The 16,745-nt window shown below is 34.8% G+C and overlaps 1 protein-coding gene across 1 annotated transcript in view; it reads left to right on the plus strand.

The window, feature by feature from the left end:
- LOC107876525 (xaa-Pro dipeptidase) overlaps positions 1-14,088 on the plus strand; it is a 34,516-nt gene extending 20,428 nt beyond the window's left edge. The window contains 4 exon segments of the mRNA XM_047402809.1: positions 3,967-4,009; positions 12,003-12,086; positions 12,785-12,826; positions 13,455-14,088. Coding sequence (XP_047258765.1) covers positions 3,967-4,009; positions 12,003-12,086; positions 12,785-12,826; positions 13,455-13,562 — 277 coding nt within the window. The 3' untranslated portion in view covers positions 13,563-14,088.
- The last annotated feature ends 2,657 nt before the right edge of the window (positions 14,089-16,745 follow it).

Here is a 16,745-nt window from a genome sequence, read left to right on the forward strand (position 1 = left end):
TTAAGAATCTAGGTAATCTTTTTACCTTCAACTTGAAAACTATGAATAAGAATTTACACAAACACAACCAACTATGGCTCTTCCTCAAATTTTTGGCCTAATCTACTATTTTTGCAATAGATTAAGGGGACACCGAAGCTTGTCTATAAACAAACAAAATTCAATTTTTAGTTAGTCATTTGTTGCGCAGTTTAATGTTTTTTAGTAATTATCAAGTAGTATGATGGGCTTTTCAACTACACCGAGTTTATAAGGAAAAATTCTCTACAGTTTATTAATAATCTACTTACTCTTTCGTCATTCTTTGTAGTTTCTTAAGTATCTAGTTACATTTTAGAATTTTGACTTGGAAATTAAATAATGTATCACAACTTGCACGAATGCAATAAAAAATGGCCTTGATCAGATTAATGAAGCATTCAGTAGAAGTTAGTCCATATCATCTTGAAAATGCAAGCCACAGAGGAACATAGAAATCTAAGGGTGTTAAAAATAAAAGTCAATAAAACTCTAAACATATATAAAATTTAGTCAACCTTATGCAATGTACAAACAAAAGGGGAGGCTTTAAGCATTCTGAACTCAGACCAATGATTTCACTGGGTCTGATTAGAATAAGACCCTTATTTAAATAAATGTTCTTTGTTTCCTCTGTAATTTTGCAGAAGTATGGCTCATAGTGGAAGAACTTGGGGGTTTTGCCTTCAGCATTGTATAATATACAAAGCCAATAGCAAAAGGTAAGATGAACTTTTGAACCAATAGATATACCTCATCTGTTCGAACAACTAAAATGCTAGATTTTACACTAAATTGGTGAAGTAATGTGATTTTCAAGAAAAAAGCTTTTTCATGCTTTGATGAAAGAAAATATATTCTTTTCAAAGGGAGGAGGAGTTATAGGATAATTTTTAAGTATTTTTAGTATGTAAATAATACAGGTGAGGGGACAAAAGGAAAAAATTTCCAGCAAAACACTGGCATGCTTCATAAATATCGCCAGTTTGCCTGAGTCATGTTATTATATATCAAGCCACGTATTCAAAAAATAAATAATCTTGTCCATTAGATAAATATAAAGCACAATATGAAACAAATTAAACATCAGTCAATGACATTAAAGAAAAATATTGAAGACCTAACATTCTGCCCTTCTCAGACCCCACTATGTGGGAATATACTGGGTTTGTTGTTATTGTTGTATTGAAGACCTGACATTCACCAGAGAAGGAGAGAATGCTAGAAAGATGGAATCTCAGTTGAACGACTTCTTGTGGAATTCCTAGCAATTATTAGCTTGATATTGAAAGTTCACATTATTATTACTCAAAAAAGCAAGAATATATAGCAACAGTAGAGGCCCTAAGCTTCACACAAATATATTGCTATTAACCTACAATATAAGCACCTTGGATGGCGGAGGTGAGACATGGAAAAAGCTTTCTCAAAGAAATAGACATGAAGAAAGAACATAAATGAAAAGAGAAATAAATATTGCTGAATTGTTTTATGCATATCTTCAAACACGTTGACTACATCACTATGCGTAGTGGAGTTAGCATTGAAACCTCTGGAGAAAAAAAATTCATGCACGGGACACACGATGAAACATGAAAAAAAGATCAAAAAAACAAATTCGTATGCTTAAAAGATCTAAAATCATACCCTGAACTAAAGAAGACAAAAATGACATAAGATTTTAAATGGAAGAACAAACCTTAGTTAACTAAATAAAAAAAAATTATAAATGGATTTTAGAAATTAATTAAGATAAGCATATCAAAAAACTGGTTAGAACAACAAAGTAACATTAGAAATTCATAAATATATAAAGGTTTCCTGTGTGTAAATGAAAAAAATACAAATCGAGTTCAATAATGATATATATTGCTGAGGATTTAATGTGTTCGACAGAGAACTGCTACTTGAGGAGTTGGTTTTTTGAGAGAACAGAATAAAATACAATGACAACTCTTCATACATGTGTCTTTAGGTAGATTAACATTCAAAGCAGCCCTTTAAACAGGTGTCTATAGTATGGTTTTGTAGGAGTTTTCTTTTCTAATAATAAATATGTAGGGGTATTTTAGTAATTTCACTTTAAGTTTTTTGAGTTGATGTTTTTAAGATAGTATAGATAATTATAACCTTAATTTTGAGTCATTATATAAATTAACTTAATAATGATCTATACGAATATTAAATAATTAAATTAACATTAATAGATTACTCCATTTGATCTATTTACTTATCATGTTTATTTTTTATGTACCCCTTAAAAGAATATCCTATTTGCCCCGTTTTAATTTGTCTTTTTTCATATCCATTAAGAATATAATAAATACAAGATATTATTTATTAAGTCATCCTATATATTATGTATTATATACAAAAATAATATTTATTATTTATTTTTAATATGGTCATTTATTAGGTAACTTTTATATTAAAATGTGCACACATAACATTAGCTTAACTAACTATCATATTATAAAAATTACTTTTAGACTGTAATGAAAGGATTATAACTAACATTTTTGACTTTTAAAAGTATTTATAAATGATAAATTTAATTATGGTTATCCTTTAGTATAAAATATAATTTTATATAAATGAAATCTTTGTTGATTACTTATGCTTGTCGTCATGTACAATATAAAATTACAGATAAAATCAAAATAAAATAAACTATACTTATTAATCGATAACTAACAATTGAAATTGCAAATTAAACATTATAAATAACATCAACAAATAATATTATAAGAAAAATATTTTAATTCAATAATTAAGCATATATCAGGATAGAAATTGAACAATAGAATAACTATTTGTGTGTTTATAATTAATTATTAAGATCAAATATAATTTGAAACAAGTTCAATAACATTTTCAAAAAAAAAAATAAAGACTCAAATATGTATGAGTATGATTTGTGGGGCCCACTATCACCTTTTTTTAGTGACATGTAAAAAACCTTAAAGTTTTTAAAATTTACTAAAATGTATGTTAACTTACAAAGTAATAAAAACTTCAATTAAGGGTAAAAGAGAACAAAAAAAATCATGTGAGGAATAGCAAAAAATCCTATTCTCTTATATATAATAGTAATATGTCATGAGCCGGGATCTATCGAAAATGGTCTCTCTATTTCATCTGAGATAGTGGCATGGACTGCATACACTTTACCCTCTTCATACCCCCATTTTGTGGGAATACACTGAGTATATTATTGTTGTTTGAAATAAAATGATTGAGGAAATTGAGTGTTGTAGACCTAGATACAAAATAAAACTATAATCTTTAATAGCTTAAACTTTTAGATGAGATGGTCCACATGATTCAACATGGTTTCGAACCCAGCAAAACTCCTGGATTCAAGTTTCATCGCCACTGGTCGTTTAACGGTATTTCCTTGTACATGAAAAAGACCACACGTGAGGGCTAAATAATTAAGTAAAATTTCCTGTCTCTAATAGCTTATGCTTCTAGGTGGGGCCGGTTCTCACAAACAAGGAGAATCTGTTCACCTTATTGATGAAGCGATGTAACTTTCTAAACAGGGTACTGGGTCATTTGATTAAGAAAGAAAAGTAGGAAGCATTCTCGTTATACTCTCGCTTCTCATTCTAGGCAACAAGTCGAGGTTAGGGATGCTGGTCAGATTTATTTTTGTAGCTGTCTAAATACTAGCCAATAGAACTACAGGTAAAGATCTTAAAATTATAATTCATCGATCAAATTCAGTTATGTGCCTATAGCTTCAGATTCTTCCTTTGTCAGTATGTAAGACTCAATATCTTTATGGGTAAGGTGTTTAACTTTGGAATCAATTTATCTTATATTGGAATGGTGAAGAGTTAACCCCGAGTCGCTTGGGATTGAAGCATAGTTGATGACAAGAAATCAGACAAAATTTGAGATCAATTTCAAAATATCAGCTAACACTACCACATTCTATTGCAGTGCAGTACTCCATTATGGTCATGCAGCAGCTCTAAATGACAAGGTATGTTATTTGTGTAGGTCTGTTAATATCGTATATAACTCCTACATTGCTGGTCGTCCTATCTGTTTTGAAGTTAAAAAGCAAACTTGTTTCATTTTTGGGGCGAAAATAAATCAAGTGCCTCATTGTTATCTATGTTAATTATGGTTGCATTGTTGTGTTGTAACCATCTTTTCCTTTTGGTGTATAGAGATGATTATCTTGATATCTTTAGAAAGGTCGGTAACCTGTAACCCAGTTATTCGTCCTTTGCTGTATGCTGATATTTTGACCTTGCTGGTTAGACCGTTGGTAAATGTAATAATATATTTAAGTGTTCCTCATTGATAAGGATATGGCATCGTGTAAAGTTTATACATATATATATATAGGGCTCAGTGAAAGACAATTAATGTATGCATCTTAATAATATTCTCCCATGCCTTTAATTCTCAGATGGCATCAGAGCAGTGGTGGGAAAACATCTGGGAAAGAGAACTCAGTCAGCTATTCACCGTGCTTCAATTTTTGATAATTTTCTAAGGATGTTTTGCATCAACTATGTGTCCTTCAGTGTTGTAGAGAAACCAACACCACCATAGGGTCCTCCACCTTTGGCAACCAAACCCAGTAACTGCTCTAGCAGATGACCCCCACGTGCGCTCATGTGCCATCTGAAGCTGCATCGCCGGCAACACATCAGATCCATGCAAGTCTTTTAGAATTCAAGAGAAGTTCATGGTGAGACGAGTCGTTTATCATTACAATGGGTGTCAAGTGAAAGTGCAGTGATGTATGTAGCTTATGTATCCATACTATATTGGATTTGAATTAGATTTCGGATCAATCTATATTGAGTGACTGCCTCCATTATGTTGTTTCCCCTATTCATGATAAATAATAAATAAAAAGAAAAGCCATTCCATTTCGATAAAAGACCCCCACCCAAGTTGCCCTTGAGGTCATCGGCTACCACATTAGAAAGCAGATCTGGTTCCTTGGAAATCACAAAGCTGTTCCGAGCCAGAATATCCAGTTTTTCATCAATTTTCAATCACCATAACCCTTTCGGCAACTCCAGTCACCTATTTCGGCAATTTGTTTGATCTTTTCGGCCACATTTATGTTTCCTACGGCCATTCAAAACTTCTATTGCACTTTGGAACTTGAATGAGCCTTTAGACCTCTCTTCACTACTTCCAGATTATTTTTAGGCAACTCTCCATCCAACTCCATCAATTAGCGTCGGCAGTCTCCCCAGCGATATCTTGTGATTATTTGCTTAGAACTCTCTTCAATCCAATGATGTCTTTTGGAGCTGATGCAGTTAGTTCCAAAAATATGAGAGTTGGAAATTCCAATCTTATGATTTTCTTAGAACCTTTAATGGGAAGCTTAAACTGTTTTGCTAGGGCTTCCTTAGTTGAGTTGGGATTAAAGATGTTAGATCTTGTGAGATTTGACTTGAAAGCAGCCTGCAATCTTGGAAAAACAGACTGGTACACACAAGAAACAGAGATCTGGTTGTTGGAAAATTCAAATCTCGTCGGAAAAATAAAAAGTGATCAGATCTTGAAGAAAATGGTATCGGTTAGCTTGGAATTTCTATGCAACGTTGATAGTGAATATTTCTCAAGAAATGGCCGGTATAGTCTAGAATCTCCATCCATAGTGCAACCACTCATGACTTGTCATCATCATTCATGTCTAGCATCAGGCCTTAAGCGATTCACTTCAAGCAATAGGACCCCAAATGTCGTTATAGATTTAGGAAAAAAACAAACTTTGCATGACTCGTAGTACTACGTGGAAAAGTAGTGCGAAGGTGTTACCAGGTTGACACAACTCACAATCTAATGTGGACAGACTAGACAAATTAGGCACCATCTTTTGCAGCTTGAACAAATTTGAATGTCCCAAATGTTTGTAAATTAAGTCCGAGGATTTGTAACTATACATGATATAGGGGAATTAGGGAGGTAAGGTAGTAAAGTCCGTGCCATTCATGTCGTATGCCAATGGTCTGTCCTGCATATTGGTCCTTCTTTCAAGGAAATCAATTTTCTCAAATATTGTTCGTGAACAGTCTCTTCCCGTTGTTACTTAAGCAATGGGGTCCAAACAAAAGAAAAATGAGTTGGACAAACTATCCCCCTATCCTCAGTCTTTTCAAATTTTGTTATTTATGTCCAACCAGTTGGTTGCTTCATATAAACTTCCTCAAGGTCACCATGTAGAAAAGTTTTCTTAATATCCAGCTGATAAAGAGGCCAATGATGGATAGAAGCTATGGATACAAAAAGAGGGATAAATGCTATTTTAACTACGCTGAAGTTCATATGGAGAAACCACATGGTTTTGTTGCTCAGGGGAGCCTTTTTCGGTGTGTCGATTGTGTCTGTCACTTTACAGTCTAAAATGATCTTCTCTCTCATTTTCCGTTGTGTTTTTGGGCTATGCAGTTCTCATAGCTTCAGATCATCGGACTGCCCTTTCCTGAGTTGAGTTGTGGTGCTAGTGTTAAGGTGTTCATGATCCTCTTAATCAAAAAGGCTAGTGGGGGGATCGAAAGGTCCAAGCAAAGTGGGCCGAGGTTCGCTCAACTATGCAATCTTTTGTGGAAATCTATTGATTCCAAATTTCTTTCTTTCTTTCGTTTCATCCCAAATATGTTATTCAGTTTGGGAAAAGACTTACGCTTTATACACAATGACATTTAATTTTCATGATGTGATATCTCAGGCGAAAAGCTTAAAGAAACATGAACTGGATATGTGTTCTTGAGACCACTCATAGAGGAATTTAAGAAGTTGATCTCAGTTACTACTAGTATTGAAGAACAATAGGATCGACAAAAGATGCTTTTAGTTCTTAAACTTGCTGTATTTCCTAATGACCTTGATTTAATACTGAGTTGGTATTTGATGAAGTATTATCTCGATTACTTTGCTGTGCTGCGACATCTAGTCACATAGTGATATCATCATAAACAAACAGTTAACTCTGTTTAGGCATCTATAATGGAAAACTAGACATATGTGGAGAATCGACGAGGAAGAGGTAGTTTTTGAAGATCTCGACTTAAGTATAGTTGTTTTGATAGGATTGAATACACTCGTGAAGTATGTAATTCTCTGTATGATCAACCACCCGAGAATGCTCATATTGTCTAGACTATCACTGCAAGTAATCAGGGGCTTTCTTTATCTGGAGTGGAATTCAATGAGTTTGTTTAGTATCAAGCGAACGGACGTCTCCACAAGTAGGCTTGATTGCTCTAACTAATACTGCCATTACTGGTAGCTCTTTTGCTTTTGTTTCATAGTCTAATACTCTTGGACTATGGGTCGTGAACTTAGGCACTTTTAATCATATTTTTGGTAATAAATCACTTTTGTCAATTTAGAGATTCTCAATTATGATCGAGTTGCCAAAACTTCTTGATAAGTATCCTACATCTGAGTGAAATTCTTTCTGGTTAAAGAATCTCTTTTTAGTCGCTTAAAGTGTGAAGCAGGACCTTGTCGCTTTTTTCTGCTTCACACTCTAGTGTTGAGAGTCGTGTGGAATTTGTTTGTTTTTAATTCATTCTGAAATGTGGGGTCCTAGTAAAGTCAATTCAACATTAAGATTTTGTTTTTTGTTAGTTTTTATGATGATGATGATGTACCTATTTTTTATTAACAAAAATCGTTTTAAGTCTCTAGCTCTAGAGTTTGTGTTTAAATAAAATAAAATCATTGTGGTATTTTTTGTCACACTTTTGGCATGAAATGCCTTAGATTCTTTATCCTTTCAGTTTTAGTAGTTTATGAATTTTCAAGTAGTTGTTTATCAGACCTCTTGTTTGTATATCCCTTGATAAAGTGGGGTAGCAAAGAGAAAATATAGGCACCTAATTGAGACTTCTCGCATACTTCTCATTTAGTACCATGTCCCTTTTTGGGCAATACAGTTCTCACAACTTGTTATTTGATTAATTTGTTGTCTTTATCTTGCACCACGTGTTTTTATTCATAACTTAGCACATGAGAAGAAAGTTAGCTCGTCGTGCTCTCAAGTATGTCTTCCTTGGTTATTTTGAGTTTAAGGAGGATACTGTTGCTACTAACTATCTTCGTCGTTATGCCAACCGATGTCACATGTTTTGACCCTTCAATGCTTTTGACCATCTTGATATATTTAAGATCTTACCTATATCAACTTTTAAGGAGTCTACTGTTGTTTCTTCTATATCCCTAGCCATGGTACCACCATTCCTAGCTTATCATTGTCCTTCATGTCGTACATCAAACTAAGATGATTCACATCCTGCACCAGGTCCGACATACATATTGTGAATTTGTCTCCTCTTAGTCCTCTGCTGTGCTTCAAAAAGGTATATGAGCTACTCGTAATAGTTAACCCTATTCTCTCATGGCCTCTATTACTTTTGGTACAAAGAATGTACTATTTTATTCATCTGTGGAGGTACAAATATTTAGTAGAGAAAAGAAAACAACTAGCAATCAGATCCCTTGATTCTAGGTGATCTGAGAATCAAGAGATGGTTTTATTTGATCTTATTTCCTAAACTATTTAATAATATACTAGATCAATTTAGATCCTACAAAATCAGACCCAATCGTAGTTTGATATTCACAAATCAACACTCGCCCTCAAGTTGGCATATAAATATTTGTCATGCCTAATTTGCTTACAAGAATTTTAAAGTTTGGTTTAAACAAGCATTTTGTGAAAATATTCGCAATTTGCTTATTTGTTGGGACAAAGGGCATGCATACACTTCCTTCTTCAATCTTCTCTTTTATGAAGTATCTATCCACTTCTACATGCTTTGTTCTATCATGTTGAACTAGATTGTGAGCAATACTTATGGCAGCCTTGTTGTCACAATACAACTTCATTGGTAGAGTAAACGGACTTTTCAGTTCTTCCATCATCCTCTTGAGCCAAATCATTTCACAGATTCCATGGGCCATTGATCGGTATTCAACTTTGTTAATTTATGAATATCTAACTAGGATAGGGTCTGATTTTGTAGGATCTATATTGATCTGATAAAATCAAATCTGATATACTACTAGATAGTTTAGGAGATTAGATCAAATAAAATCATCCCTTGATTTCCAGATGATATAATTGCTAGTTTGTTTGCTTTTCTCTACTATATATTTGTACAACATTAACTTGCTTACACATGTTTTGCAGTGTTGTGTAGGGGCTCTGCCTACCACTGATTTGGGTGTACCACTAGGCGCCTCAAGTAAAGACATCAATGTGTGGAATCTGATTCTTGAGAGGGTAGAGGGCTTGTTGGTTGGCAAAAAAAATACTTGTCCAAAGAAGGGTAAGAAGTGCTTATTAAGAGCACATTATTGAGCATCCCCACATACTTTATGTCTTTGTTTGATGCTCCTATCGGTGTTACTGGAAAATTAGAAGGGTTTCGAAGAAACTTTCTTTTGGATTTGGTAGAAGGGGCAAGAAAACTTCATTTGGTACGATGGGAGAAAATGACTACTACTAAAAATTAGGGAGGGTTGGGAGTCAAAGATTTGAGGGTATTTGATAGAGCTTTGCTGGGGAAATGGTTGTGGAGATTTAGGATTGGAGTCCATTCTTTATGGGTGTGGAGTGTGGAGGAATATCATGAATGGATGGACTGATTTTGAGGTTAACATCTCATTCAAGGTAGGGAATAGGAGGAGAGTTAGTTTTTGGAAATAAAATTGGTGTGAAGATGTGGTTCTAAAAGATGAGTTCCTAAGCTTTTATAGGCTTTCTTGTCAAAGGGAGGTGGTAGTCCATCATATTAGGGGGTACAAGGGGAAGAACCATTTTGGGATTTGAGGTTTACGAGGAATCTTCAAGACTGAGAGGTTAATGAGTTTCATAGGTTACTAGCTCTACACTGCATCCATTATTCTTGGCAACTTCAAAACATTGGGTCCTTTCTCCTGTCTTAACAATATTTAACATATTGTTAAAATCCATTTATTGTTATAATAAATAGGAAAGGGGATAAGGGATCCCTTCGTCTAATCCCTCTATGTGCACTGAAAAAGCCTTCAGATGACACATTGATAACGATTGAGAACATCACGGTAGAAATACAATACTTAATCTAATTGATCCACTTTTTCCCAAAGCCCATTTGTCTCAGCTGTACTAAAGAATTCCCAATTATATGGTCATAGGCCTTCTCAATATCAAGTTTACATAGATGGTAGGTTTTTCTTGGGAGATTTTGGAGTCGATTGCTTTATTAGCTATAAGCACTGCATTAGTTAGCTGTCTGCCTTTGATGAATGCCATTTGTTGTTTGGTCTCTTTTTCAGTACCTTGGAAATTAGTTTGTAAAAAGTTTCCAATCAGACTAATAGACCTAATGTCTTTGAGCTTCTTTGCCATATTATCGTTATTTCTGAACGAAAATATGCAGTAGACATTCTTGCGTAGATAGGAATGGAGAGTTGTAAACTTGTTGACACTTCTATAGGTTTGGATGCTAAGTTGTTGGCATACAAAAGAAGCCTCTTAGCGATCTCGCTAGATATAAGCGGTTGGTTGGAAAGTTAGAATTACCTCATATATACTCTCCATGTGGTAATCATTTAGATGCGGTTGTCCGCATTCTTCCAAATGTAAAATCAACCCCAGACAAAGGAAGGAATTTCGTCCTAGGATTGATGCCACGAGCAGAGCGTTGGATACACAAATAATGATTAGGCATGATCACCTTTGATAGACATGCTCGGTGTGGATATTGTGTTTTTTTAAGAGGTAATTTAGTGTGTTCGGAAAGTAAGAAATTGAATTGGCTTCTTGATCTTGTGCAGAAGCAGGATATCGAGCAATGACTATGCCAACATATGATCTAGTTTGTATCAAATAGTTGCTCAAAGAGTTGAAATTTGGAGAAATTGGAACTTGTATGTGATAATCAAGTTGCCCTTCATATTGCATTAAATCAGTGTTACATGGGAGAACTAACCACATTGAGACATTGAGATGGACTGTCACTTCGTTATAGAAAAATACTCTTCGAAGAAATTACTACAAAGTTTGTGAAGTTGATCAGCTTGTTTATATTTTCACAAGTCCCTCATTAGTCCTCGTATAGTTTTGATCTGTAAGAAGCTCAGTACATATAACATATATGCATCGGCTTGAGGAGTGAGAGTGTTAGATAGGGTATATAATAATGTACTCCCTCCGTCCCATTTTATGTGTCATAGTTTGATCGGGCACGAAGTTTAAGAAATTACTAAAGACGTGATGTTTTTTTTACCAAATTGTCCTTTATTAAAATAATGTATTATTATTATTTTTAATTAAGCGGGGCCTTATAAGTGGGATCAATATGGGTAAACGTGAAATTGTGTCTTTAAATCGTTACCAAATAAGGAAAGTTGACATTCTTTTTGGTCGGACAATAAATGAAATGATGACAAATAAAATGGGACGGAGGGAGTATTAAGTATCCCACATTGATACAGAATATAGTGTTTTGATCTAAGATTTCAATTCTTCCATGTTTCAGCATGGATTGTCTAAAATTTGAATATTATTGAGTTTTGCATTTAGTTACGACAATGATTTTTAGTCTAATAAATTGTTTAGATTAGGATGAATTTGGATTTTAAATTTTAATTAGGTTGTTTGAGGCTTTGAGTAGTTGGAATATCCTAGTTTTTTGAATTTATGCTGATTGTGTTTGTAAGTTGGCTATTTAAAGTCCTCCTATGCTTAAGAAGAATTATTGAAAACCATTTCAATCTATTGAGAGTCATTTTAACCCATTTTGTTGCCCCATTTTTTTTTAAAACTAACAGATATAAATAGGACATATTGTAAGACAATTAGTTTATGCATCTTAATAGTTTTCCCGTGCTTTTACTTCTCACAGATATGATCTCCTATAGTAGGCTTCCACTATTCCGAGTGAAATTAAAACTCAACTAATTGATATTTTTTATCCATTCTAACATGAGATTTTACTTTTCTACAGACACTGCAAGAGGGAGATATGGCACTTCTAGATATGGGAGCGGAATACCACTTTTATGGGTCTGACATAACTTGTTCCTTTCCAGTGAGTACATGTGTCCTTCACATTTGTGGGTACATTGAAGTGTACTATCATTTTGCATGCTAAAGTTCTTGTAGCCATTGTCATTTAGAAATAAAACAATAAACATTCACTTGAGAATATATATGCTCGTTACTGTTCCGCAGGAAATGTGGACCATATATTCCTTGAATATATAAGCGCACTGCAACATTTTTAACCATTCCACATTAATTATATTGTGTAATTTTCTTGTTTACTACTCTGTTTTATGATTTGTTTGGATCTCTTTCAATCTATTCATTTTCTTTTGTTTATTGCTATCCAAAGCATTGATAGTGAGGTATGTGCCATGTTAAGCACTGAAGTTTTTATTCCACGTTTAGCTTTTGTTTGAGTAGCCACTACATGATTGGTTGTTACGTCTTAGGTCAATGTGCTAGTAAGTGCTTGTTGCTAAAAGACGAATTGATCTAGAATTTGGAATTATTGTTTAAATGTAAAAATTTGTGGTCCTTTATCTATGGAAAGTTCTTACTCAGCATTGTATCTATATGCTTAGATACCTTCTCCTCTTCTTGTGCTCACAACTTTAAATTGCTCAAATCAATTATTTTACTTTTTAGCACTGACCATCTATGCTAAGATGCAGCTCCCTGTGTGTTTTGGTTATAACCTGTAATGCTTATATTCCCAAAGATTTTCACTTGTGAATTTTGCAGGTAAATGGGAAATTTACTCGTGACCAGTCACTTATATATATTGTGAGTATTCCTCCTGTGCATAATAGGATAATGCTTTTGATGTCAGGTGATAACACTCAACTTACACCATTATTTTGATGTAAGGCGGTCGTCGTCAAGATAAACCCAACAAGAGTCGGGGTTGTATCCATAAGGAGCGCAAGCTAGTTTTCAACACCTTTCAAACATGCTCATGTAGGGTTCCAGTGGAGTTTGCTTGACGTTCTTTACCTCCTTGAGATGGGAATAATGTGCATTCATCTTTATTACCTCCTGTTGATGTTTTTCCTTATAAAATGGGAATACGATGTGCCTCTCATTGGTGCACAAGATGTGAGTGTGAGCTGATCAGTTGTCTTTTCTATTAAAAAATGCATTAGTTGGTTTAGGATCAAAGTACCGACTTTAGTCTCTAGAGATCCCTTAATCTGACTGAAACCATGCATTAGTAAGCGTTCCTGAACATCTGTTGCAAACTATATACCTCTCTGAGCCTTCCACCTTCATTTTTTCCATTGGTAAGGCCTGTATTAAGACAGAATATGAAGCTTATAAGACCTCTGAATGTGATTTTCAATGTTCATGTGCTTGACCTTACCTTGGAATATAACAAATCGTTTCATTATTATACAGCCACTCTTATTTGCAGGCTGTCCTTGATGCTCATGATGCTGTCATTTCTGCCATGAGGCCTGGAGTGAGCTGGGTCAATATGCATAAGTACGACTTTGCTGTCCAATTTTTGAGTTTGGAATAAGTTAATGAGATCTTTTTTTTTTCTGACTAGGCAAATCAATAGGTGAAATCACTAGAAGACTTATGGCAGAACGTGGATCACTTAGTAAACAGACGTAAATGATGATATGCTCTGCCTAATGTCAGTTGATTCTATATTTTGTTTAGGTCATATAAGTAATGAATTATAGCTTGTTCCCTCTTATTACAAATTGAATGACATTTCTTTTTTAGGATGTCAAGACGATATTCACTTTTCGAAAGTGGAATATCTCATTACTTTTTACATGCAATCAGAAGATCATTTACCCCACCTTCCAATAGCTCCATAAACAAATAAACTATCAACAAAAAATGAAAAGTCCAGATAAACGAGAAGAGCAACTACAATCACACATTTGGAGTCACTTGTGAAGTTCTCTAGAGTTAACATTCTGACTTGATAAATTGTTTTGTCAACGTTTTAATAATCTTTTAGAGTCATGTAAAATTCGCTAGACATCAAAATTACAACAGAGGGTGTAATAATCTACATCCCTAACCATAAACCTCGGATAGTTCTCTGTTCAGATGCAAAGAAACAAAAAATATCATCCATCTCCTGCTTGGCCAGAAGAATGAATGTTTACAGTTTGGAGCTTTGCAATGAGTATTGTTAGAGTTTGTGATCCAAATTCTGTTGATCTGGCCTGAAAAGTTCGCGGTGCGACTCATGTTTGTGATTTTTTGTGCGGTCTGTGGTGGTAACGTAGGGATCGGGCCTAGGATTTATTTGTACGCATGTATTATATAAGTGCGCTTTAGTGGGTTGTTTTTCGTGTGGTTAAAAATATGTCATTGAGACTACGTCTCCTACATTGTACTCCTCTCCATTATAGTGAAAATCCTCCTCCCCTGCCTGTGGTTTTTCCCGCAATGGTTTTCACGTAAATCTGTATGTTTTCTTCTTATCTTTTTTACTTTGTGGTATTGGTTATTCTGCCCGAACATAACAAATTGGTATCAGAGCGATTATTTTCTCGGGGATGACAACCATGAAGTATGATATTTCGTTATTGGACCGCAACACCAGATTTTCATTATGGCAGGACAAGATGTGGGCTTTGCTCACGCAGATGAATTTGGACGATGCTCTATTAGTGTTTGATAAGATGCCCTCATCGTGGACAGAGGAGAATAAATAGCGTAAGGATCGAAAGGCTCCATCTCAGATCCACCTTCATTTATCCAATCAGATTCTACAAGATGATTTGAAGGAGACCACTGCCGCTGTGTTGTGGTTGAAACTGGAATCGTTATGTATGACAGAGCCTAACTAGTGAGTTGCATCTCAAACAACGACTTTATTCCTATCGCATGTCTGAGGGTGCGTCTTTGGAGGATCACCTAACTTTATTTAAGGAAATTGTCTCTGATTAGAGACTTTGGAGGTTTACCATGAGAAAGATCTAGGGTTAATTTTGCTGTGTTTGCTGCCTGCATCATATTCGACCTTTATGGATACTATTTTATATAGTCGTGATATCCTAACCCTAGATGAAGTCTATGATGCGTTGTTCTCTAAGGAAAAGATGAAGTATCTTGTGAATGGGTCAGTGACTCAAGGAGATGGTCTCATTGTTCGAGGAAGGACTCATAAGAGGAACTCTGGAGGTGATGATAAAAGTAGGTCGAAATCTAGAAACAGAAACAAAATCTGTAATTACTATAAGAAGAAGGGCCATATCAAATCTGAGTGTTATAAGTTACATAATAGAAATAAAAGAGAAGCTGAAAACCAAAAAAGAAAACAACCAGCGAAGTCCGATAAAGCCAGTTTTGTTGAAGATGGCAGTAGTGACGGAGAACTCTTGGTAGTTTTTGATGGTAACTCCAAACCCTGTAAGGATTGGATTCTTCATTCATCTTGCACGTTTCATATATGTCGCAATCGAGATTAGTTTACAACATATGAAACAATCTTTAAAAATGTTATGTTGATGGGAAATAACACACCATGTAAGATAGCTGACATTGGAACAATCAGGATCAATATGTTTAATGGGGTTGTGAGGACACTTGGTGATGTGCGGTATGTCCCAGACCTGAAGAGACATCTTATTTCCTTGAGTACCCTTGATTCGAACGGATATAAGTACACTGGTGAAGGTGGAGTCCTGAAGGTTAGTAAATGTGCTCTTATTGTATGAAGGGACAGAGAAAGACCGTTAATTTGTACATCTTGCAAGGCTCTACAGTTACAGGTGATGCAATTGTTTCTACTTCTTCTCTATCAGATAGTGATGTTGCTAAACTTTGACATATTCATTTGGGACGTATGAGTGAAAACGGGATGACTGAACTAAGAAGGAGAGGATTTATTGATGGCCAAAGTATTACCACATTGGATTTCTACGAGCACTGCGGTTTTGGAAAGCAGAAGAGAGTTAGATTCACTAAAGGCATCCACTCAATTAAAGGCACACTTGATTACATTCATTTTGATCTCTGGGGTCCTTATAGAGTACTTTCTAGAGGAGGTGCTAATTACATATTGACTATTATTGATGACTATTCCAGAAAAGTTTGGGTGTTCTTCCTGAAGCAAAAGAATGATGTGTTGTCTATTTTCAAGGAGTCGAAAACTATGATTGAAAAGAAAATAAGGAAGCAGGTAAAATACCTTCGGATTGATAATGATTTAGAGTTAAATTCTAATTAATTTAATGTTCCATGCAAGTCAGAAGGAATTGTGAGATACTTAACAGTTCATCATACTCCGCAGCAGAATGGTGTGGCCAAATGAATGAATAGGACTATAATGGAGAAGGTGCATAGTATGCTCTCTAATGCTGGTTGACCCAAGTTTTTTTGGGCCGAAGCTGCTTCTACAACTTGTCTTCTTATTAACCGCTCTCCTTCAGTTACTATTGACTAAAAAACTCCACAAGAGGCATGGTCCAGTGCTCCAGCTAGTCATTTTGATTTGAAAATATTTAGATGTCCTTCTTATGCTCATGTTGAAAATAGAAAGTTGGAACCTATATTTGTCAAGTGCTTATTTGCGGATTATAAATCTGGTATTAAAGGATATAAGCTTTGGTGTCCAAAATATAGAAAGTTTAGAATTAGTAGGGATGTTGTGTTCGATAAAACTGCTATGCTTTAGGCTTTGCCCCCAGATGAGGCTAGTGACATGAATCAGCAAAAGTCAAGCACCCACGTT

The sequence above is a fragment of the Capsicum annuum genome, unplaced genomic scaffold (assembly GCF_002878395.1).
Source record: "Capsicum annuum cultivar UCD-10X-F1 unplaced genomic scaffold, UCD10Xv1.1 ctg2800, whole genome shotgun sequence".
NCBI classification, from domain to species: domain Eukaryota; kingdom Viridiplantae; phylum Streptophyta; class Magnoliopsida; order Solanales; family Solanaceae; genus Capsicum; species Capsicum annuum.